This window comes from Zonotrichia leucophrys, chromosome 4, assembly GCF_028769735.1.
Source record: "Zonotrichia leucophrys gambelii isolate GWCS_2022_RI chromosome 4, RI_Zleu_2.0, whole genome shotgun sequence".
Classification (NCBI taxonomy): Eukaryota; Metazoa; Chordata; class Aves; order Passeriformes; family Passerellidae; genus Zonotrichia; species Zonotrichia leucophrys.
This window is the reverse complement of record NC_088173.1, coordinates 42,854,380-42,881,645: the sequence shown is the minus strand read 5'-3', so window position 1 is coordinate 42,881,645 and position 27,266 is coordinate 42,854,380. Positions and strand designations below refer to the sequence as shown.

The window sequence follows — 27,266 nt, the reverse complement described above, 5'->3', positions numbered from 1 at the left end:
TCCTGTGACAAACCAAAACACAGCTTCTGGATGGGAGTGTGAGTCCTTGGCAGAGCTCAGGCCCAATACACAGGGCTGTGATGTGTGACACAGGCAGGCACTGTCACCACAGCCTGCTCTGCACATGCTGCAACTTCTCTTGGAAGCTTCATTACCAAACCCCAAAACCACTGCAGGCACCACTGCAATTCACCTCCTGGTACCACACCAAAAGGCACTCACTGTGCCAGGTAAGACCTCCTGCCACCCATATGCCAGGGAACTCACCCCAAAACATTTAAATGACATTTATGCCATCAGTAATGAGCTGCAGATGCATGTTAAAACACAGACTGCACCTATGCCTCATGTACCCGCTGTTTCTGATGGTCACCCTGGACACCTCACTTATAATGACAGTTTTTTCCTTTACTTTTTGCAAATTTACATAAACATACAGTTGATTTTCCAGCTTGTGCTCAGTAATGAGAGCCAGTGAAATTCCTTGGCAGGTCAGCTATTCCAGTTCCATCGTTTAACACTCCTCATTCTGTACACCAGACATCTGAAAGGAATCCCTCCTCCCTGGTTAATGTCTAACTCCCAAAGGCCAAAGCACCTGGTGGTTTTTCATGACACTTACCTCCTCTGTCAGCTTTGTGTTGGATTTCTCCAAGGCATCCACCTTGGCCTGCAGGTTATTTACTGTAGCACTGTTGAAGAGAAAAAATCCTACAGTAATTCTTTCATTTTTAAAAATGCTGTTTTGCCTTTTGTTCTACAAAGATAATAAAGAGCCAAGAAAAAATGTGCTACCTTAGATGTCTGTTGAGCTCTTCAACATAGTTCTTCTGGTCCAAAATAGCAGTTATCTGGCCATCTCTGGAAAAAAGAAACAGGGCAGCCTGGAACACCTGAACACACATTCCCAAGAGGGGAGCATGAAGACAACTGTGTGTGCACCTACCCTTCACTGCCTTTCGTGCTGTTCCCATCTTTCAAATACATGGAGAAATCAATAACTCCGACCTGGAGAAGGAAAATTTGCATTTTGCATTAAACACTTGGTTTCTAAAGCCAACGCACTGTTGCCAGGTGTGGAAGGTCAGAGTTACGACATCAGCACCTGCTGTACTTCAGCAAGGGCTCATTACATCAGTAAGCTATGCAAAATTAATGATTTTTTCATTTTAAATGAGCAGAACAAACCCATTAAGTGAACACCCAGTACCTGGGAGTCCAGGTCCTCTCCCTTCATGCAGAAGTTGGCATCGATGACATTCAGCCCTACGAGGAGGCCAGCAATGATGGCACCTTCCTCCTCCATCATCAGTGCATTGGGCTCATAAAATTCACTGTGGGATGTAGGGAAGGAGATACACAGCAGTGAGATGGGAAAGATGATCCAGATCTTACAGGAGAGCAGAAGTGAACCTAACTGAGAAAGAGTCCAGCACTCACCTGAGAAGATCCTTTCTGTTAATCAAGGCTTTCATGTACTCTGAAAGTTTCTTCTGCATCAGAGCCAGGCGAAGCCAAGCTCTTCCTCTGCCCACAGGTGTCCTGCAAAGGCCACACACAAACCCTTCCAGACACCCTGCAAGGCACAGGCACCAACAGCTCTCACAGCCCTACCCTACCTCAAGCTCCTGCACTTCCAAGACAGAGCTGGCACCGGTGCAGAGAAATACAAGGTATGTAAACACAAATAGGTGCAGACCAATTAAGCTGTCACTGTCTCTTAACTCATGATGTTTTTCTTGCCATACTAAAAAGACTTCCCTGGCTTTATCCCTGCTGGATGCTGCCAGACAGATCAGCTGCTTCAGCTCATCACCTTCTGAGTCACAACCAGTTCTGTCTTAGTGACAGGAACATGCACAGACCAGCACAGCTGCCCAACACCACTCCTTGGGGTGGGTGGAGCTGGATGGGAATGTGGCCAGGCAGCTCAGAAACACCAACTCAGTTCTGCTCTCCTCAGGTGCTTTGCCCCTGAATGCCCTCACAGGATGCCATGGGCTCGAGTGCCAGTCCTTGCTCTCTTTTCTCCCAGCCACAGGGAGCACATGGCTCTAAGGCTGACCTGGATGTCTGAGCTCACCTGGCACAAGCAGCAGCCCAAGGAAGCCACGGCCAGCACTGCCCACCCCTGACTCACTAACAGGACCTGGCACTTCCCGAGGGTCACTGTGAGCACAAGATTTAGAAATGCACCCTAAACTGTTCTTTGCTTCCATTCATTTCCTATTGCAAAGCTCTACAACAGGAAGAGGTACCAGGAGCTCTGGCACTTCACTGATCCTGTCAGCTGCTGCAGGAGTCCTGCACACACCTCCAGGAAAAGCACCTGTCTGTGTGAACATGACTAAATACTAACCCAAAGTAATTTTTTGAATTTATCCAACTATTCTTTCAGCAAAGATGACTCCATCCTTAGTCCTGATCCTCATACAAAAGCTTCCTTACCCATTTTTTCTATTCCAGGCTAAAAGCTTCTTACAGTTTCTCTTACCATGAAATAGGCAAGCCTGAATGTGATGTCTGAAATTCCTATGAAACTTTTACAAGTAATATATGCTTGCTGTGGCTTCTTGCTTCCCCTCTTGAATACAAACTACAATCCTCTTGAGGATTGAGCTTTCCTCTCACATACACTATACCTGAAGTTATTTACAAGAAGAATTGCTTACATCAGCCTCAAAACTATTTAAACTGTTATAACCTTTCTGTTAATTCCCCTCCTCTTGAGTCTGACTTCATAAATGCTCAATAAAGGATGTTCCCAGGCCTGAGGCACAAGCAGTAAATGCACTGCTGCCCATAAGTTGCCACGCTCCTAAGAGAGTGAGAATATATCCTGTGCTCTCCTGCTGCAGATCCTTGATGGAGAGTAAGAGAGCAATGATCCATTTTTACCTGCAGAAAGTGGCAGATGCATTCCTGAAGGTTCTGTTTGCCCTTCCTTCTCTTTTTCAGGATCCCTCTCACAATAAACCCATATTATGTACTCGTGCAATAAACAAGTGTACTTACTTGAGCCCTGGAAGATCCTTAACACTTGCTGTAATCTCTGCAGCCTCAGGAACAAGTTTTTCTACTAATTCTAGAGGTCCCCAAAATGACTTATTTTGCCCAAGAAAAGTCTTTTTGGCTGAAAACAAAAAGAAATAAAAATGATCCAGTTAGACCTGTGCTGATAGAACACATTTTCAAACAAGTGAACAAATCAGCCAAATCTTGCCAGAATGGTTCCTCTGGGGCTGCTGCTGGACAGGCACTTGGTATTATGGAATCTCAGGATGGTTTGGATGGGAAGGACCCACCATTTCCCACACCCTTCAGCTTCCCATCTCCATCTACAAGGACACAAGGACAGCACCTGAAGGCCAGTCCATACTTGGCCATTTGAGCTGTGACTTTGGATTTCAGAGTCAAGCACATGCCCTGCTTTAAAATCAGCTTCAGCCATGAGCTGCACACAGCCGAAACCCTCTCTTTAGAGAGGGCTGTTGAGAAAGGAGCTCTGGGGTTGCAGTTCCTCTTCCAGCAAGGGGATGCACTGCTAGAGCACAAGGAAGCGCAGGAAAGGGAGTCACAATCTTGCCAAAAGCCAGTTGAGTCCCTGATCACTGACTTACACCTGGGACAGCTGAACTGCTGTTTTCAACACGGCAAGCACCTGTCACAGCTCAGCCTCCCCTCCAGCAGGCTCTGTGCCTTGCTCTGGCCTGCCCAGTGCACTGTGGTGGCAGCAGTGACCGTGCCAGCCTCTCCAGTGTCCCGTGGAGGCTGCAGAGCCCTGTTGCTCACCCACTCTGTTGCTCCCCAGGGCGGGCTGTGCCCAGGCTGTACCTTTGAGGCCGTGCTTGAGGCAGTGCTCCATGACCACGAAGAACTGCTGCAGGGGGGCGTAGTCCGAGTCCAGCGTGCGGCCCAGGTTCAGTGCGGACTCGATCAGCCCCTTGATGCTCAGCTTGGCCATGTTCATCAGGTTCATGCGCTCGTTGGCCATGAGGTAATTGGGGTCTGCAACAAAGCAGGGAAACTGCTGCTGAGCAACAACAGCTGCCTTTATTACACTCAACACCCCACCTTGCTCTTGCTTTTCCTCAGCTTTGAAGGCATTTTTGGGGCAGTGAGTTTCCCAGGAGGCACTCTGCAGGCCTTTTGTAGAGAAAAATCAACACCAACTAGCAGTTTAGGGCCAAAGCCACAGTGGCATGGCAATAGACAATGTATCATACTGAGGGTGCCTTAATACTTCAAATAACTACAGCACTTCCCTACCTTCACAAAAGACACATTTGGAGCCTGGTGTTCATCCTGTGCTTGGCACCTTGACAACGTGTCTCTGACCATCACTTGTTCCAACTCACATCCCCAGCTACAAACCAGTAAGAATCCTCCACCTGTGCTTTGCTCTTCCATCTAAGGATCACACTGGACCCTCTCACACTTAATCCAGCAACATGTGTCCTCTATCCCAACTTGTATCTCTCTTCCTCAAGACTATTTTTTTAAGCTTAGATGTAACGTGGAGCCAATTCCCACTTTCCTCTCTTGGTTTTAACACTGCCACTGGTTTTCACCAGTGAGGAGCTGATCTTCATGGCTCCTGACGGGTCACACTAAACCCCCAAATTCACAGATGTCCCAGGATTATATTCTTTCTCTTCCACATTATAAACATCCAGACCTTTAGGCCTGCTACTCACACCCAAGTTTTAAGCTCCAGTTCTCGGGTGCAGGCAGTTTCATCCCTGAAAATCCCCTGCTTATCCAGGGCTGCTGCCAACAGCCAGGGACCCTTGAACCAAGCTGCCACCTCGAGTTAATTAACTACTCCTGGCAGCAGAGACCTGACCTGAGGACACCTCAGACTACAGATCTACGCAAGAGGCACCTGTCAGCATCCACCAGCCAGAGAGAGCGCCAAGAGCCCACTAACACACCCACACCGGAGTGCACCTCCCTGTGGGCTGGGAAAACCCAGCACAGTCAGGGGGAAGAGCCAGGGCAGTGTCAGCATCCAAACCTAAGAGCACAGCTCATTTGTTCAGCCCTCCAAAAGCAGCTCAGGACAGCACCTCTCTTATTCCCCTTCTTCACAGGGAAGCAGCACCACATTTAAAGAAGTCTCCTTCTCTAAACTGATTTCCATAAGTTTAGAGAACTTCCAAGGACTCATTCAGGAGTGCAACACTCAGAGCAGCACTGGACTGCAGAAAGATTGAACTTTGTGAGGTGTTCTCACTGCCTGTCAGGACTATTGCTGCCTGAAGGTGATGGGTCTGGATGCCCTGGAGTACCCTGAGCTCGTGAGCTGCTCTGGATTTCCAATCTTTTTTCTGCCCTGCAGTGTAGCTAACAGTCACCATCACTGGGAATGGAGACTCAGGAATGAGTCAGGCACAGGACTGCCAACACAGAGACCTCCTCCTCATCCTCTCTCATTGCATTTCCTCACTGGCCAAGGCTGCTGCTCTGCTGGGTAGCAAGTTATCCACAGTGACTCTGCTTTGGAGGGAAAGCCATCCCTAACACAAAATTAGAGGAACTGTACAAGAGAGCACCAAAGAAAATGCTCCTTTGGCCGTGGTTATTGGCTAATTTCAATAGAAAAGTATTTTCACCATATCACACTAATCCAAGGTTTCTGCTTCCTTAGTCTGCTCTGAGCAATTGTGCTCTGCACATGCAGTTTATCCAAGATTCCCATCTTGAAAACCAGTTAGTTCATATAGTGTGAAACTGGATAAAATCCCTAAGGTTTGTTCCAAAAATTAAATGCTAAGTAACTGATACTCTTGCTCTATGTACTGCCTCACGCACAGCTTTAAAGAAGGCAGGGTAGGCAGGCAAGACTGACTTGTACATGGTAAAACTGTCAGGCTGCCTTTGAGCTGGGACAAGCGCGATCCTGGTGTGCTCCATCTGAGCTGGTACCTTCTCCAACTTCCTTCTGCCTCTAACTGCAAAACCTTTGCCTGGCCTTTCCTACACAGCCCACATCATAAACCTTAAAGTAAATCCCCAGCCCTTGAGCTTGGCTTTCCACAGGGTTTGGGTTTCAAACAAAGGAATGTCCTCTTAGGACATTTTGTTATTTAAATATTGCAGCTTCTACAGAACAGACATCTTTTCTAACCAGCTGCTTCCATGAAGATGTTTCCAAAAGCATTCGAGAATCCTGTAATTTGTTTAAATGGTACAATCTGAACCCAGGAACCTGAAAGTCAAGAAAGAGTCAATGCAATACAGGATCTCAAAGGGTTAAGCTGTGACTGGTCTTGGTACTTCTCATTTGGTGACAATAAATTTTTATCACTCCTCATACTTACTCTAAAAGAAGGAAGAAGCAACTAAAATGAAGCTAAAACTTGGATCAACAGCAGGGAACGATGAGACACTGGAGAAGTGAACAAACCCACAGCAAGCAATGCCAATTCACTGGCATTTCATCACTTTTCTCCATCTTACATCAGGAACAACAACTTAAGGTAAATTTAACACGGCTGCTTCCGTGTGGCAGAGAAACACCTCTCACCCGACAAAATAAATGCAAAACAACTTGTACGATATTCTATGAAAAAAAAAGAAGTCTCAAGCCCCTCTTTTTTCCTAAAAGGCCACCTTGGAAAATGCCCTTCTCTGGGAAGCAGCACGGGCTGCTGTGCCAGGAGAGGAAGACACTGGCTGTGGGCAGCACCGGGCACAGAACCAGCAGAGCAGTTAAAGGCACCACGGTGGAAGATGACAGCAAGGACCAGTGTGCTCAGTGCATGACAACATCAGCCTTTTGTGCTGCAAACACCTGAAACCCTTGCAGGAGCAGCTGTATTTAATCATCAAAGTATCAATCTGATTAACCACTTGCTACATTGAGAATTCAACTATTTCATATTTGCACAGTTTCTTAAAAACCAAGGAAAAAGTGCTATAAATAAGTTTGTCATTTAGTACTTTACAAGTTTTAAAAAAATTAGCAATGCAAGTTTTAGAATAATTTTTGCCAAGCCTTGGCAAATACTGCCAGAAAATCTGAAGAATCTAGACAGAAATACTGCAGAAAACCTAAAGCTTCAGAGTCATTTCTGAAATATTTTTTTTAATTCAGCTTCCATATGTTGCTGCAACCTTTTAAGCCATGCTTCTGCCAGGCTCAGGAAGTTACTGCCTCTGAAAGCATTTAGGAGAAGGCAAACAGCCCTTGTTGATCTACTTCTTCTACCTCCACTTCAGGTCAAAATAGCAAAAAAACCCGCACACATTTATTTAAGCAACACCAAGGTAATGCAGGAAAGCCACAGCTACTGGCACTGGAAAGGGAAGCTAACTGCATTTTGCACTCAGGCTCAAAATAATAGTGCAGAAGCCAAGGATTAGCACAAACAAGAGCTGTGAGATGTGGGTGTGGAACGCACCTTCGGAATCATCGCGCAATTGCTCCACCACATCTGTCAAATCCTCCCAAGAGTCTTTGCAAACAGCAAAAGGAAAGGAAAAGAAAGAAAAACGTCATGCAAGCCGTGATCTAAAGGAAAGATTCAAAATCAAGGTGTAAGAAAAGCATAACTGAAAGGGAGATTTGCATCATACAAGACTTAATTCATAGTGGCAAGAGATCTGCAAGTCAAAAAGGTTCATTAGTTTGCACAAAGCATACAGCAAAGCATTTTTCTCCCAGAGTCAGACCAGGGCAGGCTTCAGAAAAGCTGCAGAAGTTTTGTTTCTGCATTAACACAAGCAAAATTTTTGTAAAGCACATCCTAAAAAGAAAAGCAACAAAAGCATTACTTTATTTATAAGATAAAAGCACTAAACTTGTGATACTTATGCAATGTCAGCTTTTCCTTCAATTTCCTCACATCCAGCCGCAAGAGGAGCTGCTGGCAGGGACACAGCCACACGTGGAAAGCAGGCACGTTCAGGGAAAACACACACTGAGGTCATTTTAGAGGTTCAGCAGAGCCTAAACTCTGTTATGACCCTCGCCCCAAATGCCAGATCCCGCAGAGGTGACCCAGCCGAGCCCTACTACGTGGGTCCCAGGCTGATGACGATCCCCAAGGACTCAGTCAGGGGAGCACCTCTCTCCTTGGCGGGGCCAGGGAGGTCTCCTGGGAGAGGAGCAGTCAGGACAAGGAGAACTGGTATCAGCACGCCCACCAAGTCCCTGCTCCAAACTCAGCGAGCCGAGCCAGACAAAGCCCCGGACCCTGGACACTGTTGGCTCCCTACTTACGCACCCGCGCTCCCCAGCGCTAACCCGCCGTCGGCACAACGTCCAAAGCCCGGCAGAACTCCGGCCCCTTCCCTAGCCAGCTGTGCCGGCGATCTGAGCAAAGTTCAGAGGCTGCCCGGCCCTCCTCCCTCCCACACAGCGCCCGCCTCCTGCCCCGGGAGCCCCAGCGCCGGAGCCGAGCCCAGAGCCGAGCCCCGTGTGCCGCACGGCGCTGCCCGGCGGGCCCCGCAGCCTCACACCGCGCCACGGAGACCGAGCCCCAGCGCCGTCCTGGGGATGAGCGCTGCTGCAGGAGCAACAAGCGCCGTCCCTGGAGCACAGCCCTGGTGTCTAAAGCCAAAGCCCGGGTGATCTCTCCCCCACGTGCCACAGTGATGGCTTCTGGTCTCTCATGACAGGTGCTGCAGCTTCCCAAGGGCCGGGAGACTGAATCTCACTGCAGTGCACCAGTCCCTGACGCTTCCAGGGACCCCGGCACTCAGATCCATATGTTGATCATCCCGGAATCCCTCCCTGCACCCAGTAAGGGAAGCCACACACCACCACTGCAAGGTCTTTTATCTAAAATTGGGAGGTTGGATTTTTTTCTTAACCCAAAACAGGGAAGAACATACAACATACAACAGGGAAGTCTTCTACAGGGAAGAACATACAATCAAAACCAGATTTATCAGTACCTGGGTAACAGGCACTGAGACAATTGACAGGCTTAATTTCATCTTTCTCATTTACTTTTAACCCTTAGCAAGTAACCCACGTAAAGCTCCCAGAGAAATATCTAGAGGAGTCACAAATATTTTCTTCTCTTCTATCCCTACAAGCCATAAGCCTGTCTTCCTCCTAGCAGGAACTGCATTAATTTAAACTGGTACTATGGCATTTGCATAGGTTTAGAGGCAAAAGCACACACTTAATTAGCACTTTCTTTCCTATTTTCATTCATTCTACATGCATCTAGCTGCACTTTGCATAGAGTTCATCTCTTTCACCTTGTGTATTTTCCCACTTGTCTGGAAATTCCACCAAGCAACAGTGGGGGAGGAAAAACATCTTCCCACAGAACAACAAAGACCTAAAATTCTATAGTTTCCATGGTCTTTTGGGGGTGTGAAAAACTCAGTACTTTTGATTATGATGGAAAGTATTTAATTCACTATGTAGGAAGTTTAGATAACAGGATAATCAAGGCTGTTAAGTCTCCATAACACAATTAACTCATTCCAACCAGATTCCTGGGAAGATTAGTATTATGGAACTGAATATCCCATTGGAATGAACACTCAAGCCAGTTCTTCAGGAAGGGACTGGAGAACTTGTCTCTAATACATTAATCACAAAAATCTCATCTGTTATTTGGACAACAGAGGGGTTTGCAGTCACTCTCTTGGCTGACACAGCAGCAGTATCTCACTGAAGGAGAGGCAATACTTTCCCAAGCCAAAGAAAGCTTTTACAAGTAAATCCTGGGAGAATGGAACAGCATCAAAATTATTTCACACTGCTGCTCAACATTTACTTGGTTTTTAAGGGCTGAAGTTATTGGGCTAAAACAGAGCTGGGAGTCTAAGCCATTCTGAACTAATGAACATCATCTCACACACAGCCTCTGGATATCAAGTTCCTCCAAAGACAGATTAAATAAAATTACAGAATCACAAACTGCCTTAGGTTGGAAGGGACTTTGACATCCATCCCATTCAACGCCCCCTGCCTCTGTCCCCTGCATGGACAGGGACACCTTCCCCTATTCCAGGTTGCTCTAAGCCCCAACCTGGCCTTGGATGCTTCCTGGGATGAGGCAGCCACAGCTTCTCTGGGAAACCTGTGCCAGGGCCTTACCACCCTCACAGGGAAGAGTTTGTTCCATCAGGAAAAAAGGTCACACACTTTTCAATAGGTCAGGACTTCTAAAATTATTTTTAAGTACAGAAATTTTAAACAAACTCATGGGGAGAGACTGAGCCAACAGTAAAATAACCTAAAAAACCCCAAGGCATCAGTTTTGGGAAATGAAAACTGAACTTGATACAGAAAGTCCTGAGTGAAGCTGCCCAGTCAGCCCTGCTGCTGGGAAAGCCTTGGCCCAAATCTGGAGAAATATTCCTTTGTTATGAAAGGGGGACCTCTGGTAGCATTACTACACTTGAATTGCATTCTGATATTCTTTACCTTAGGAATATGTTGAATAGCAAATAAAGAGGCCAAGGGAGAAAATTAGGTAGATGCTGTTCATGTTACGGGAGGTACAGAACTAATTCTTTCAGGTTAGGTTTGCCAACATGATGGATCACTAATTGTTAACAAAGAAAAGGGATCTGCAAAGGGTTTCAGCATCATACTCTTAACACCCTGCAAGCCCAAAATCGGGGAAGTCACCGGCTGCCTGCAGCCTGGAATGCCAGGAACCATCTACTCAGGACAAAAACCCATTTCTTTTAAAACCCCCTGCATAAACATTCCATCTCTAAATAAACACATATACACAGAAAGCCTTGCCTACAGAAGAAAAGAGCAGTCTAAGATCTGCCAGAAATCAGAAAGAAATAAAGAAGTACAGACAATTTGGAAATTCCCAGCCCACTCTCCATTACACCTATGGGACAAACAAACAGCCATGTGCATCACATGAAGTCACAGCTTAATTCCACCCTTACTCCCATCCCCACATGATTGCCATCAAATAATCACCTGATTTCTCTATGTTGCTGCTGTGTGCAGCTGTATGGAATGTTTCTGCACAACCAGCCTGTTTTCAGAGGGAAACACATGACTAACTGCTATGGGAAATTTCTCACCCTATGTTAGTCCTTGACAGTTTACACCAAGAAAATAAAAGCCCAAACTCTTGGGGTTTTTTTCCCCATCTTTCACTTCCCAGTTCAGCTGACACCCAAGTGGTTTCCCTGCAGCACTTGTGACTCGCCACCTCTGAGGGATAGAATCCTGCCCCAAGCTCCCCAGCTGACTTCAGTTAGACTGACACAGCTTAAAAGAGCAAAGAAAATAACTCTTAAGAGTAATTTCTGCATTGAAGTCTGGATTACATGACCTAACTGCTACTCCCAAGACTTATAACCACAAACACGCTGTAATTCATCTAACTTGCATTTACTGACTTCACATTTCTTCTGTTAAATCACGTCTCCAGCTCCTTCAAACTTCTCATCTATTTAGGGGTTTCTATCACCAGATGCGTTTTAAGAGGCTTTTTGCAAATATAGTCATCTCATGTGGGTTTTTGTCCGCATCTGAAAGGACCTTTCCACTCCCAGTACAATTCAGATTTATTTTCTAATGGGAAAGGCCCAAGGGACTGAAAAATCCCACCTCTCCCATGACTTTACTGTTCCTATTCCACACTACTGGAGAAACCCTAAACCCAGGTTAACTGTTGCCAGTTTGCACAACAAAAGCATTATCAGTAAGGTTATGCTGCTTCCCTACATCATTTTGAGGTACGAAAAACACTTGGATAGAAAATGGAGAAAAAAGGTAAAATCTGACTGATGATTCAGTAATCAGTGCAACAGATTAATGGGCAGGAGGTTTTAAGAAGAACATTTGCTTTTCCTGAAGATGTCTGTAACTCCTTGTCAGGGCATTCTACACAAGGACATGCCAGAAACTAAAACTTTTAAATTACTGGTCAAAAAAGAAGAAAAAATCTGACGCTAGCTTCTGCCCTATAGAAAAGATAATTTCATCTTCACATATTATAAATTCTAATTCTAATTTCTGCTCTTAGTGCAAATAGAGGAGGATTAATAAAGACAGGAATACTGTAATTCCTCAAAGTTCTCTCAAGTTAGCACATGTATTCCTTCTGGATGCTACTACAAGGTGATCTCATGAGGACAAAAATTTCCACAGCCCTTATTGTGAAGCTCCTCATGATTATTCAAGATAAAAATTTAACATCCAGTTAAACAGCCTAAAAAAAGGCCATTTTGTGGAACTTCTCCCCACAGCTGACAGCAGTGTTCAATGCCATCCATACACACACTGTTCAACATTAAACAGAATTACAGTCCAGGTGGTTTTTACCTCCATCCCTAAAGCTGCCTCCAAGACCGTCACATGCACTGCAAACAAACAAAGTTAACAACCACCAATGTCACATTTAATTCTGAGGGGCCTGCAGAGGACAGTAAGGTTCTGAGAGTCTTATTAAGAACACAGCCTGTTTAAAAAAAATTAGTTCTTTCTCTAATCCAAGCAGCTTTACAGTAAGCAGCAGAATCTGCTTATTTTCATATACACACAGAATTGTTTCAATCAACTGAAAAAGCGTATTAATTGCTTTTATTGTTAAATTGAGTGGCCATGCTACAGGTAATATGGAACATACCCAGTTGCAAGCAACTCAGTACCTGCTGCTTGTTTTTAATTTGAAGAAAAGTTTTGCTTAGCTGTTCTCAAGCTGCAGCTCTGTGCAGACTGGAATTGCTGTGACTGAAGGCAGGATGGCTGCTCGAGGGCTGGGGCACAGCAGATCACAGGGTGAAGAGAGGCCAGGGACAAAACTCTCCAGAAGCAGCAAGAGCTGAGGGACAGCAAATGGAAGGCTTCAAATCTTAATCCAACAAGCTGTTTGATTTGGTACTTAGTGCAACATATATTTCACATCTCTTGATTTCTAAGGAGAAAACTGTCCCTCTTTGTTATGCCTCTGGAAGAATTCCACAGCTTGTTTTTTCCTTCTTCATAATGCCTACCTTTGCACATCAGTTTTGTTTTTGGAGACACTCCCAGGGACACAAGCCCACGCTGCTGTCCCCCTGACCTGTGCACACCCTGCAGACACAGCAGCAGTGCTGATGCAGGAGCACCAGACCAAACACCAGGATACAGCTGTGTCAGCTTTCCTATTGTCAACGCTCTTCCTGACCTTCTCTGTTCAAAATACAGCTTGGAACCAAATACACTCCCAAACAGCCAACCAGCAACCTTCATTTACCAGGAAGGTTGTTACAGTGCTGCTCTTTTGCGTTTATTTTTGATACTTGACTGTATTTGTATATGTATAATTACACCTTGTACATATACATATGTATATGTATAATTACACCTTGAAAAACACAGGAGTGAGACCAAGGAAGGTCTCAGTGTAACACACAAGAACATGGGAATTGGAAGACAACTGAATTCCTGCTCACCCAGTACTCACCTCCCTGAAGCCCTGGGATATGCTTCAGAGGGAATGCTAAATTTCTCCCTTTGAAACTTCTGTCTGGTATCCCGCTGTGTGACTAAGTACTTGGCAAGCCAAATCCAAACCCAAGGGCTACTGTCACTGAAAGTAGCTGTCAAATGGAAATGAAATTATCCCTTGGAAATTTATTTTAAAGCTTAAATCCCCACCACAATTTCACTTGCCTTATTCAGCAAGACAATATAAGACACTACTGACTTAACTAGGCAGCATCAAACGGACCAAGCCAGACTGCTTGGTGGAGTGGCATTTCAGGAGTTACTGGAAAAGGGTCAAGCATGAGAAGCTGGGGTCTCCTTGCTCTAAAACCAAAAGGTGCATCCAGTAAGGGCACTCAGAACCTCAGCATCTGCAGAAACTCATCACCTCTCCTTCTTCCCCATTTTTTTATTGGCAGAGCACTGCACAGATGTCCTGTCATGCTTTTAGTCCTCAGTGCATTCAATCCTTGTCCTCCTATTAAACTGTTTATCAACCCAAAATCCTTTTTCCAGGGGAAAGCAAGATGTGCTACATCCCCACGTTTCAGGCTTCCAAGCCATTCCGAACAGCAGCACGCTAATCAGAGGCGAGCTGGGGCACTGTGATGGCATCGTCACCTGACAATGGGCACCGCTGCGTAATCGCTGGGGCTTTCCAAAAACTCCCCACGACCGGGCACACGCTGCGGTCCCCCCGTACCAGCCGGCTGCTCACTAACACAGCTATCAGCCCCGGGTTAAGGGCAAAATCATGATTAAACGGTCTCACCGAGCACACACCACGGTTTTCTTCCTTCTTGAGATACACAAACCTGATACAGCTAAAAAGAGAATGCATCACCAATCTGCCTTAAAGGGCTGGGTTACAAATTCGGAGGGCAATCTGAAGCAGCAGTCTGGCTCTCTGCTGTGCCCACGGCTGTCCAGGCTCCGCAGGCAGGACACGAACGTGCGGTCCCGGAGACGCCCCCTCCCAAGCGGTGCAGCGCCGGAACAAAGCCGGCCCGGGGCTCCCGGGGCACAGCCGGACCGTACCTTCGTGGGTAGGCTCGGGGTCGGGTGTCAGCGAGATGTCATCCAGTTCGCGCAAGCACAGCCACTCTCCATCCATGGACACGCGGAATTTGCAAAGATAGATGGTCTCCATGGCAGCCTGAGTGATCTTGTCTGTGGTGGGGGTTGGCATGTCGCTTTGAGGCGTCAGAGCAGACATGATGACTCAGCTGGTACAACAACAACGGGGGCAAAATGAGGACTAAAAACAAAAGCTTTCTGAAGAAGAAAATCAGAAATACCTTGCGATTAAAGGACAGATTGCTCAGGATCACAGAGGCTGCTCTGGCCTTTTCATAGATCAAGCAAGGTAAAAACGCTGCTCCTTCCCGCTTAGCTCTGCCTCCCTCCTTTCCACCGACTGCCGTCGTCTCCAGCTATTGCTAGAGGCTATTGATCCTCAGCATCCACAAAAACCTGGCTTCTCCACCAGCGGCAGCAGGGAAAAACAAGTAAAAAATAAAAAGGAAAAAATAAAGAGGCAGCAGAATCAAAGAACAGTGTCTTCCTCTGGTGATAACCCCAGAAAAAAAACAAAGGACGAGCGGAGAGGCAGTGTCCCGGTGGCTGAGCGGCGAGCGCTGCTCCCGTCTCCCGGCGCAGCCCGGCAGCGAGTGCCGCCGGGATTGGCTGTGCGGAGGGAGCAGGGTGGCGACCAAAATGGCTGACTAATGAACAGAGCTGGAAATCCAGGCTCATGTGATTGCCTGCGATTCCCAGGATGCTGCCGAGACGCTGCTGATGCGGGGCCGGCAGTCAGGCGCTCCTGGGCACAGCAGCTCCTGGCCGGGCTCTGCCAGCCCGCTGGGGAGCGAGCGCAGCACCGCCGCACCCCCATCCCTCGCCCCCGGAATACAAAGGAGCAGCGCCAGCAATACAAAGGCACATTTGTATTCCGCTCACATCCCTGCATGCCACTACAGGAATTCAATCGGCATCTTTGTTTTCACGGGAGGTGTGCAAGGCGCAGTTTGGTTTTTATTCGCTGTGCCATCTTCTCGGGGGCACCTTGGAGCTAGAATTTCCCACGTACAAAAAATGTTAGGATGGATTTATTGTCTTAGGGTAACAGGAAGGAAAAAATGATCTGGCTCTAAGCGCTCCAGTGACTGAGGATGAAGCTCTTTTAAGCAGGGCATGTGCACATGAGAGGACAATAAAAGAGAACACCACCAATACCATGACCCAATCTTATACTTTAAAAATCTCCCCTGAAAATTGTGCTGCTCAGGTGAGGCTGACAAAGAAATATTATTACTCAGCAGGAAGAGAAACAGGCTTCCAGGCTCTCAACAATAATATAATGATAGTATTTTATAATAACACCACCACATTCCCTGTCCCTTCCTGACTGGCTGAACCTCACCTGCATCCCCAACCCACAGGGTCCTGGTGCTGGGGGACAGGAGGTCCCAAGTCACCACACAGGCTTCTCGTTCCCAAAGTTGCTAGTGTCACCACCCACTTCAACAACTCTATCAGGCACTAATAAATGAGCTTATCCGACTTCATTCCTGTGTGGCTCCAATGTATTTGGGGAGAGCAGATGTGTAACACCCATCTGAAATGGACAGACAGTCAGCCTTGGAGAAGGCTGGCACCAGAACAATATATTGGTAACACATGCCCAATGTACCGGACCTTGATTACTCTCCCTGCTTTTTGTTCCCCTAACAAATACTCAGAGGGAAGCACATGTTTCTTGGGGATGTGAAATGCCAAAACAGAATGCTGGATACAGAATTCAGCATGCCAATGCAGACAGCTGTCAGGAGAAAATGGCACCATCATGTACATAAAACTGGGCAAGAGGATTAAGTGCTGCTATTTTTGACTGGCAAGAGGAAGCAGTTACTTTTGGTGAAAACTTCCCGCTCAGTGCAGCGCATTTTGACTCAGCAGCTCTTTCCCCATTAGGCCAAACCCAAGCAAGCACCAGGCAGCCTGTTCTGCCGGCGACGCAAAGGGCAATTATCACACAGAAAACAAGAATTACTATTGTTTCTTCTCCCCAACAGAACAGAGTTCATAAAGCGTGCTGACAGCATCTTAACTCCTATATTTATATACCCTTTCAGCAGTCACAGCCTCTAGCTGCAGCATCCACATCGCACCACCCCAAATTCTCAACACAGTGGCAGGGCCATGTACCAACTGCTACACAACAGCTGCTGGCCCTGGCTAACCCTTGGACAGGGTCTAAACAAACCCTTTAGAATCAACAAAGCACCACAAGCTATTGCTCACGTTATTATCCAACACATCTCACTACAGAGAGTTTAATTTCTTCGTTTTCAAAGCAATTAGAAATACCAAAGCACTGGGTGTAACCCTGCAGCTCCCATTTCACAACACGGGTGTTCAGCTGAACTCAGCACAGGCAAGTGCCCTGCACATCAGGATCACAGGGAAGGTCTGCTAAAAAATCAGGAACCATTCATCTTCCACTGGTTTGCTTTTAACACACTGAAAGAACAGAAGCCAGTAATTGCCTTCCAGCTGAAGGGAAGTTCTATTTTCAGGCTCCTTTATGCAATGATCCTGCTGCAAGTACTCCACAGAGATATTTAAAGTACTAGGAAAATGTTCCTTAACTTTGACTTATTTCCAAAGACCAAAAACAACCCCCCAAAAAAACCCCCAAACAGGAGGTGTTTAACTTATGACTTTTTATCTTTTTATCACCACCTGAAAACCATAAGACAAGCTTTTCCCTATCCCCATCCTGCGCCCTAAAGTGTTTAAAAGCAACAAACCATCTCATGAAGAAGCAAAAGAAAAGTATCAAATGTAATGCTCCCATAAAACCTTTCATAAAGCTACCAGGCAACTCAAGGGTACCTGATAAGGCTCCATCAGGGTTCCAGGATGGTCATGGACACAGGGAAACCCCAATCACAGATAAATGTAGAGGAGGTTCTTCAGGATGAACCACTTTCTCCATCTCAAACCAGTCAGGCAGCCTTGACTGGTCCTACAAACCCTCCTGTGAGCTACACTTTGGCACAAGCCCTTAAAGGCTTTGGCTAGATTGCAAAACACAGCAGGGAGCTGCCAAAACATTTTTAAGATTAAATAATCACACACTGACTGCATTGGAATTTTCAGACCAATTACCTGAACACCAAGCACTCCCTCAGCCACCAGTATTTGGGAGGTCAGCTGTACCACAAAGTACTTGGAGTTTCAAAGCCGAATGAATTAGAATAATCTACACAAAGAAACCCAAACAAATTGCCGAAGCACCCTCAGGACTCCAGGGAGCATCTTTGGGTGCATTTCTATTTTCAGGGCCTGCACAGGAGCAACCCGTGCTTCCATCATTAGGAGAAAGATTTCCCCCTCACTGCATAGAGATTGCAAAGCAAGAAGGACAAAGCCATCTCTGACATGGAATGTAATCTAAAAAGATAAAATTAGCAACACAGCATCTACACAGCAAAGTCTGCTTCTGACTCTTTTGCCAGGACAGATATGCACATTAGCTCAAATACCAGCTACTCCCAACCCTACAAGCTCAAACAGGAATGGGCAAAAGGAGGTTTAACAATCCAAAAACCAGTAACAATTTTTTAATTAAGATGTGACAAATTTTTCTTTACCTACTGTGAAACACAGAGATATTATTTAGGGATTAAAGTAACTCTCATAAGTGAAGAAAAGGGAAGGAAAAGTCTACTTCAAGTGTCATGGTATTGAGCAGGCTTTCAGTGAGAACAAGCAAAGGTCTGGGGTTTGGTTTAGGGTTTTTTTAAGGACAGCCTAATCAAGTTGCTTTTATTTTGTTCTAAGGTTTTGCTGCAGGTCAGCATGTTTAAGTACATCACCTTGTTCCTTCTGTCTGAAGCCACCTGTAACAAGTAAGCAGGTGCTGCTGCCATGAAGAGCTTTTGCAGTCTCCTTCCATAAGCAGCTCTGGCCTTCACCTGATGTTTGGAATCAGGTAAGAATACAACAGAATAGTTCAAGGATTGAGTTGTAACAGGGAAAAAAAAAGACTTGAAACAAACCTCCAAAATATTGTGAAATACTTTTTGGTGTAGTGGCCACTGCCTCCCTGTAACACTTTGCAACAGAATTGCTCCTGCTGCTCTGTGGGAACAAATGAAAGATGCTCTTAGAAATGTGAGAACTGGAAAGAAAAAAAAAACACAGCAAGAAAAAAAGAAATGGTGGGAAAAAGTGATTTACTGAATTTACTGACAGAGTTTGCCCCAGAAGACAGAGTTCAAGACACCATGCAAATACATGCTGATTCCTGCTCCCTCCAGACACTGCATCAGTCAGCCCCTGAGCAAGCTGTGACACCCAATACTGCACACGCAGCTCCACCTCCATGGCTCACAAAAACAAGGGAACTTTTATATGCATCTTGTAAAGGTTTCTCACAAAGCTTACCTGAACAATCACTGCAGAATAAGGCTGGCACAAGATAAAGCATTTCTCAACCACTGAGCTTCTCCACCAAGTCCCTGCACACAAATGTGCTCATCTCAATGCTTCAGTTTCTCCAATGTCCAGATAAGAGTTACTCACAAAGTTTGAACAGCTACAATTAAATATTTTTCTCTAAGTCTTCTTTTCTATCAGAAGTAGCTCAAGCCCTTGCATGCATATCACAGGGTTTACTATGGGTAAAGATCTCCTGATTAGGGAAAAATTACAAGTAAAACTGAAGGTTTTGAAAGGGGCCTGTCATTCCAAATAACAATTTTACATAGAGGAACTTTGGACATAAGTTGGCAGTCACAGACAGTCCTTCATAGAGCTCAGAGCAAAGTCACGGCATTTCACCTCCTCTTGGCATTACAGACATGGACTTCTTACCTCACTGGTTCTAACTCTGCTGAGTAATGCCTTCAAGCACATCAGCTTCCAAAGGAGAAAAAACTAGACACGCGCTCCAAACACATCAGCTCCTGAGTGAGCGAACGCTCACCTGGGACAGGAGGTGACAAAGCAAAGGCCAAAAGCTCGGTCACACACACTCTGGCAGCAGCCCAGAGGATGAAGCTGCTGGTTATTTTTAGGATGGATGGAAAAGAGAAGATCTGTTCTGTATGCACCCATGTGTGTATTTCTTATTTGATTTTAAAATACACCCAAGTACTTCAGAGTACTCCAGCTTCCACAAATACACCACAAGAACATCATAAAGAATCTTACAAAGGAGAACGCTATTTGTCACCCAACACGCCCCACACAGCGATGCACTTCAGCCTCTTCAGGTCTCCAGCGCGCAGTGCCCTCGCTACGGATTTATTTTCCGCACCAACACCAGGAGGAAACCCGAGAGGGTGTTCCCCAGTCCCTAAACTACACCCCGCGTGTCCAGGACAGCCTGTTGGATTTCCAAGGGCGGCACCGATGCTCCTCAAAGGGCTCTCTGTGGGACTGGTTTTGCTGAGCTGCTGGGCCAGCACGGCTCACATGCCGCCCCCCCCAACCGCCTCCTTCCGAGCCCCCCGCCCTTCCCACCGCCGGGAGCAGCCGCGTCCCCGCCGCAGCCCCGGGGTCAGGGGCAGCTTTGGGGCGGCTGCCCCGAGCCCGGGCGCGCCCGTAGCTGCGAGCGCCGCACCTCTCGGGGCAGCGGCGCTCCGGGAGGGCAGCGGCGCCCAGGGACCCCCGGCCCGCCGCCCACCCCGCCTCGATGGACGCTCCCGGCCCGGGAGCAGCCCCGTGGTACTCACGGGCTCCGTCCGGTCCCGGGTAGCTCAGCACCAGCACGGGCAGCTCGGCCCCGCCGCGGGGCGCCGGGGGTCTCCACAGCCCGGGCGGCGCGGCCGCGGCACCGCCTCCATGGCCGGGGTAGAGGAGGAAGAACGGCGGCGAGGCAGGGCGCGCCTCCTCCTCCTCCGCCGCCTCCCCGGGCTCGGGCCGCCGCTCCATGCCGGGGGGCAGCTCCGCTTCGGCCCCGTCCCGGGAACTTTCCGCCGGTGGCGCTGCCCGCTCCGCCTCCGCCATCGCCGCCCCAGCCCCCGCCCCGCCCCGCCCGAGAAGCGCCGCGGCCGCCCCAGCCTCCGCCCCCGGGGGCTCCCCCCGCGCCGCCGGTGACAGCCGCCACCCTCCGATGGTGCAGGGGCTCTTACCCGTGAAACGAAGCCGGGGCACCATCTCCTGCCTCCCCTTGGCTTTCCCCGGCGTGAGAAATGGACAGCTGCGTTTTGAGATCCTGGGACAAAAGGGGACAAAGTCCAAGTATATTCTTTAGTATTACAACTGCCAAATGCAGCGTGCTACTGGGAATTTCACTTGGGACAGTCTTTCAGAAGACAAGGCAATTAATGTGGATTGTGGTGCTGTCAGCAGGAAGGAAGCACAGAAATCTGCCAGTTTTTAAAGATCACCCAGCCTTCTGTGCACTTGGGTTAAGCTGAAACACATTGCTGCTTTCTTTTTAAATCTCACATTAAAATTGCAAAAGCAAAGCTGTAAAGGCTACTGATTCATGGAGACTGATTTTTCAGCCCTGCCCCAAGACATGCAACATGTTGCAAGTAATTGAACAGATGCTTTAAGCCACTTCACAAATTGCACAGCTGAATGTTTGAATTTCTACGGGCTAACAAGAGTAAAACAATACCCAGACTGTGTGTGATGGAATACTATCGAACACAGCTAGGAAAACCCACACAGCTAGGAAGAAACCTTGACAAAATCTAAGGCAGCAGCAAATGTATTTCCATGTGAGTTTCTCAATATATTTTCATTGCCCTGTATAAACAGAAATTTCAGGTGGTGATGCAGAAAGCATTGTCCCCCTCTCTGCCACTGTACTTTTCTACCCTGCTGCTTCCAAAGGCAGCCAGGCTTACTCTGGATGCTCATCACCCCTCAAGGATTATGTCTTCCAGGTGCAGAAAAACAATAGTTCATACCTTGGAGCTTTCTACACTTTGCCTGTGTTAGTTTAAATATGAACCATTCATGTGCAGGCGTGGCAGGACTGACTGTCCTTTGCATTACTGTGCTCCAAGTGAGCCGGTGGAAAGGACCCAGGGCAGGTTCTTCCATTGCTGTGAGGGTGATGGAGGTGAGACAAAGCTGTTACCTGAGGTGAGTCCCACCTGCTTTAGGTGCTGCTGAGGGTGCCAGTCCTCTCCAAGCAGGGCCCTGGCAAGGACAAGTGCCATTTCATGGCTGAAGCATTTCTTGGCAGTATCAGCACCTTCCCCAGAAGCAGTACTGGAAAAAGGAAAAGGTAGCATTAACCAAGACTTTGATCCACTCCTTGCTTCTTTTCCTGATCACCTGTGGTCCTTGCCTGTTTGCATATGTCCATTTTCTCAGGAATTTTCAAAACCTGTTCACCACCAGGCATTTCCCTTCAGCACAAAACATTACTCCAAGTATTTCCTAGTGACACCGTACAGTGTCCCCCCTCCCACAGCATTAATAATCACAGCATTCCCATTATCAGCCATACAAAAAAGCAAATGGGAATTATGTTTATGGCTTTGTCCAGTCTCTCAACTAATCAAGTGGACATAATGCCTGGTTAATCTTCATTATCCCAGGAGCTGCCATCTGCCGGCAGGCAGGGCTGGGCCGCTGACACGCAGCATTCTCTCCAGCCTACAACCTAACCCCAGGGGGATTAGGAACGTGTCTGTAATGGCACACCGATTTGTTGTTTCCCTTATTTACTGCTCAGGTAGAAGTCACCACAATTGTGCTTGCCAGCTGCTAGGAGCTTTCCAAGGAAGCACAAAGCCAGAAGGACTGTTAGCCCTTCATTTTTGCATCAAGGGTGAAATGTGCACAAGGAGGTTCTGTGGTAATGAGATCAGGGAGCATCTCTGCTGGCTATTTTCCACACCTCGTGTGATGCCTGTTACACAATACCATCCCTCCCCAGAAAAAGCACCTAAGCTGCTTTTTCTGCCCAGCATCTTACCCCTTATTGACCTCTTGGCAGAGCCACCAGGGCAGAGCTCAGCATTATCAGTAGCAGTCTCCAACCATTATGGCAGTGGGGAGTTAAAGGTGGGCAAATTCTGCTTCCCTCCTCAGCAAGGCTGAGCAGCAAAGCTGCTCCTTCTCCCTGGGAAGAAGGAGCAGCTGACACTGTTGCTTATAGTAAGGGCAGGTGAGTAAGCACAGATCTAAGGAGACCTGTTCAGTGCACCTGAGACAGGACTATTCCCATCTGTGCAGCTTAAGTACTGTGTTTCTACCTCTCCCTTCAACAAGCAGCCTGGAAAATGACCAAAATATTCTCCAGTGAACAGTATGTTCCTGGGAGAAACAGGCCTGGGTTGTTAAGGTTTACACAAGAACCCCAAAAAAGCACATTTCACTTTCAGAGCACAAGCAGAGCACCTACATGCTTGTATTACCTGGCCTATCACTGGATCAAGAGCACACACTCGTCTCCTGGCTTCCCCCAGGCCCATCACAGACACAAAACACCCCCATAAGATGCAACTGCATTACTAAATAAAGCAATTATTCTCCTGAAATAATTCCATACAGAAAACTAATACCTTTCAGATGGTGTGGTACACAAACTAAGGCATGGGCTCCCTGAAACCTGTCCCAGACACAGGTCCAGGTTCTACCTGAGACAGTTTCTGTTAAACTTCAGAAAAATTATCACTCACTTTTCCTTCACAGCCCAGATTGGAACTGAACTGACTACTCAGTCAGCTCCTGGCAAGCACTTCAGTGTGGGGTTAAAATGTATTCACCAAAAGGCATGGCAGTAATCAAAACACCCCCAAAGTTTACCTGCCCACTGAAGACATAACACCTTAGCCATCTGTAAGGTGGTCCTGCAGCAATGCTAAGTCCTGTAGCAGCAGACAACATTTAACATTTATAACAGGGGAAGTTAATATGGTTATCACATATATGGTTATAAAATCCAGACAAGTCCTTGCTTTGCTTCTCACTGAATTTAGGAAGTGAAGCAGTACTTCAGACCATGTGGAACTAAGTAATTTAAAAGAAGTGCCCATACTTTAGGTGTTTAAGAGCTAACAAAGGTGTTAATCAGAACAAAAATTAGCTACTATTAACCACGTCTCTGCAGCTCAACACAGGAAGAGGATGGACCAGAACTAGACAGCAAAACAGAGCAGGCCAGTGACACCTGCTGAGCCCCTTTCCCAACCCATCCTCAAGAGGTTCATCCAATCCCATCTCCTCACCAGTCCCGCACAGACCATTTAATTCCCTGTTCCTGATACATTCCTTGCAATCTCTCAAGGTTTCCTGTTTAGGGAAACTCAACAGCATGACAAGAGAGGAAAATACCTTCAGACATGGGTGAGGTGTGGAAAGGGCCCTGTGCCACTTGGAGACAGCACCTTCTAAAAAGCCTCCTCTGAAAAAGAAAAACCAAATACCACCCCATCCCCAGATTCCCTAAGAATAAACCCCACAACATGGGTGTATAAAATTTTTATTGGATGCAGTACTGCTACTTGCAGCTCTGACAAAAAGATGACCATCACTTGAGCTTCCTGCTCTTTTTAACCCCGGCCCGAATGCCAGACAGTTCCCCGGCGTATCTGTGCAGCTCCCTGCGCACCTCACGGACCTGGCCCTTGCGGCGGATTTTGGCTCGCCGGAATTTCTCCCGATGCTTCACCCGGGGGTTGCGGTCGATCTTCCTCCTCTTGGGTGTGAGGCCTTTGTTCTTGATCATCTGATAGGTCACCCCTCTCTTCTTACTGGGATCCTCTCCTTCCGACACTGCTGCTTCTTCAGGCACGTCCTCGTCTCCACTTCTCTTCCTCTTGAGTGCCAGCTTCTCCTCCATCATCTTGTAGTACTTTAGGGCAGCCTCCTCATCCAGCTCTGACTCATCCGACGACTCAGCAGCAGCAGCAGCCTTGCCATTAACAGGCACAGAGGCACGTTTTGGTTTGGTTTTGTTGCCATTCATGGTGAGAAACACTGAAAACTTGTTTCCCTTCCGTAGCTTCTCTTCCTTCTTGTCATAGTAGTTCCTCAGCAGCATACGGACCTGTGGGGAAAGCTTTTGGTCTATAACAGTGAGGTCGTTTATGATATTCCTGTACTCCACCAACCGCTCGATGACCGGGTGGCTGTGAACTGGCATCCTCTTGGACTTGAGAACCAGATAGAAACTGATATTGGCACAGTAGTTCAGATAGAGATGATACTTGGTCTGCAAATAGCGGCTGCCCTTCCCCTGGGGGATGGTGCCGTCTCTGACCATTTGCAGCAGCGGGTGCAACTCATCCTTGATCTCCATGAGCTTCACCTCAAAGTCCTCCATCAGCTGCAGGAGCTCTGGGGACTCCTGCTTCAGCAGCTTCAGCTGCTCCTTCTTGGAAAGGGCCTGCAGATCCTTATCAATTTTCTGCCCCTTGCTATCATGGGTTTTCTGCTGCTTAGCCAGGTAGCCCTGGATCATGTCCAGACCATAATCATCCTCCCCCAAATCCCGCACCAACCGTCTCTGGATGACTTGAGCCTCCTGCTCCTCTTCCTCCTCCTCAGCATCGATTTCTTGCTGGGTCCGCTTGCCTTTGGCCTGGGCATCACTCCCATAGTCTGTGTCATAGTAGAGCTGCTTGCGCTGGCCCCAGGAGAGCTCATGAGGGAGCTTGGCTTCGGGATGGCGCTCTTCCAAGTCGCTTTCCATGGACAGGTCCCCCTCTTCATCCTCAACATCATTTTCATCTTCCTCACCTCCTTCCTCTTCTCCGTCCTCAACATTTTCATCTTCCTCACCTTCTTCCTCTTCTCCGTCCTCAACATTTTCATCTTCCTCACCTTCTTCATCTTCTCCATCTTCATCCTCCTCTGCGCTGTATTCCACAAAAGGATTCCGATCCTGAATCTCATCCTCCTCATCCTCCTCCTCGCTGTCCTCGGGCAGCTGCAGACCCAGCACCTCCTCCTCCTCCTCTTCCTCGCTGTCCCCGGCCTCGTCGCCGCTGTCCAGGGCGGCCATCACGGCGCGGAACTGCTCCTCGTGGAAGCGCTCCACATCGTCCGCCAGCTCCTCGGGGCCGGCACGGCCGCCGGGCACCTCGGCGGGGTCATCGTCGGGCTCGGCGGGCTCGGCCCGCGGCCGCAGGACGGTGCCGCGCCGGGTCCGCATGGCTCCTGATGCCCCCGCCGCGCTTCCCCTTCCGCTGCGTCCCTTCCGCTCGCTCCGAGCCCTTCCTGTTCCAGGGCCGCAGCGTGGGCACGCCCCCGGGAAGCAGGGGATGCCTCGCGGGGAGGTGGCGTTCCGGCCGTGGCAGCGCTCAGCAAGCAGTGATGCCACGTGGGGAAAAAAAAAAAAAAAAAAAAAAAAGAAAAAGCCTTTTGTTTCCTCCTCAGAGTTTTTTCGTCCTCTAGAAGTCCAGCCAGTACAGCTGCTGTCTGTGCGGTCATCTTACGGCGAGGGAAAAAACAGGTGGAGAACACACCTTACACCTGTGCCCTTTTAATCAAAACTTGATACTCCGTTCCCTAAGACCCGATCAAACCCTGAGAGAAGCAGGAGTATTTCCAAACCTCTCCGGACACCTCCGAGGTTTGGACATGACCTGTCCCGTCACCGAATCGCACTTCTGCTTCAGGCTGCACAGCTCGGCAGCTGCTGCTTGAACACCTCTGCGCTCCTTGAATCTATCCCATTATGCCAAGAGATCCTTGCGTCCCAGAAACAGAGTAATTCTGATTTTTCAACACCTGGGGATCCCTCCCTAAGAGAGCTTAATGCAGTCTGTACTTGCTCACCTCTGCATTGTCATCATGTGTTTTTGTGTCTGTCAGCCACAGCAGAGCACCAGCCCAGCCTCCCACCCTTCCCAAGGGAAAATGACATTAATACGGAGCCACAGGGAAACAATCTGCTTTTATGAGCTGCAGGGAACCCTGCCATAAGAAGAGAGTAATGAGACACAGGAATTAGTGCAGTCCAAGCTGAGAAACTCAGAGCCTGATAAATCAGGCATGCACACCTCCCAGCAAGAGCAGTTCTGCGTACAAGTGCAGGGACTTTTTTCTCACCACAGAACAGGTGCATTTATAAATGCTCCTGCCCACCTTTTTGTAGAAAAAAAAACTGGTCAAACAGATACTCAAATTAGCTGAAACACAGTGGGGAGCTTTACTCACTTTTTGGTTATTAATTTGGATCCTGATTCATCTGTTGGCAAACAGGTTTCAGTTTTATCTTTCTGACACACTCAGCCTCTTCACATGGTCACCTCTGGATCAAAACTTTCTTGCACAAACACAGCTTTTGCCTCAGACCGCTTTTCCAAATCTGTCCCTGCCAGTTTTCAGCCATCACCTTCCTGGATACAGGCCTGTAAGAAGAAAGAGCAACAAGAGTAACTTCAGTCTGGAGACACAGCATTCACTACATTTGTTGGCCGTACCTCAATGGAAATCTTCATTGGTACTTGGACATGTGCAGCCAGATCCTGCCAGGCTAAAATTCCAGCTAACTTTTGCAGCTGTGACTTAGAGAAACCCAGGCCTTGCTCATGTCCCTGACCTTGAGAGTTTCCATCTTAAGTGTCCTAATTTTTTTCAAGTCTGCCCTTTCAAAAACCAGCATACTAACTTCCACTTGGACCACTTGGACTCTCTAGGATTTAAATGGTACTGACATGTCCGCCAACACAAAGTTAATTTCCAAGAGCAGGAAACAATCTGTGTTTACTCAAACCTTTGCCAGGACTTAGTGAAAACATGAGTCCCTTCTGGTGAAGCTGGAGATGATCTCCAGCATGAGTTAGTTGATCCAGTCAACCAGGAGCTGCTCAAGCCAAACCAGTTCGCTGTAGGCAGTGTGGGATCACTGCTACCAAGGCAA

At 47.7% G+C, this 27,266-nt stretch overlaps 2 protein-coding genes across 11 annotated transcripts in view; both read right to left on the bottom strand.

The window, feature by feature from the left end:
• Positions 1–20,624, bottom strand: part of RUFY3 (RUN and FYVE domain containing 3) — a 31,135-nt gene extending 10,511 nt beyond the window's left edge. For 3 of the 10 annotated variants that reach the window (XM_064711372.1, XM_064711375.1, XM_064711379.1), the window contains exons 1-9: positions 20,164–20,447; positions 7,407–7,460; positions 3,835–4,008; positions 3,016–3,133; positions 1,441–1,542; positions 1,211–1,334; positions 947–1,008; positions 796–861; positions 623–692 (exon numbers count right to left, since the gene is read on the bottom strand). In XM_064711372.1, coding sequence (XP_064567442.1) covers positions 623–692; positions 796–861; positions 947–1,008; positions 1,211–1,334; positions 1,441–1,542; positions 3,016–3,133; positions 3,835–4,008; positions 7,407–7,460; positions 20,164–20,437 — 1,044 coding nt within the window. In that variant the 5' untranslated portion in view covers positions 20,438–20,447. Of the gene's footprint in view, positions 1–622; positions 693–795; positions 862–946; positions 1,009–1,210; positions 1,335–1,440; positions 1,543–3,015; positions 3,134–3,834; positions 4,009–7,406; positions 7,461–14,455; positions 15,294–20,163; positions 20,448–20,562 lie in introns of those variants that run through there. The other 7 variants (XM_064711377.1, XM_064711374.1, XM_064711382.1 and 4 more) reach the window with 7 other exon arrangements.
• Positions 20,625–23,863: 3,239 nt separating this feature from the next.
• On the bottom strand, positions 23,864–25,581 carry UTP3 (UTP3 small subunit processome component). Its single transcript, XM_064712356.1, has one exon. The coding sequence runs from the start codon at positions 25,551–25,553 to the stop codon at positions 23,928–23,930; it is 1,626 nt and encodes a 541-aa protein (XP_064568426.1). The 5' UTR covers positions 25,554–25,581; the 3' UTR covers positions 23,864–23,927.
• Between the last annotated feature and the right edge of the window lie 1,685 nt (positions 25,582–27,266).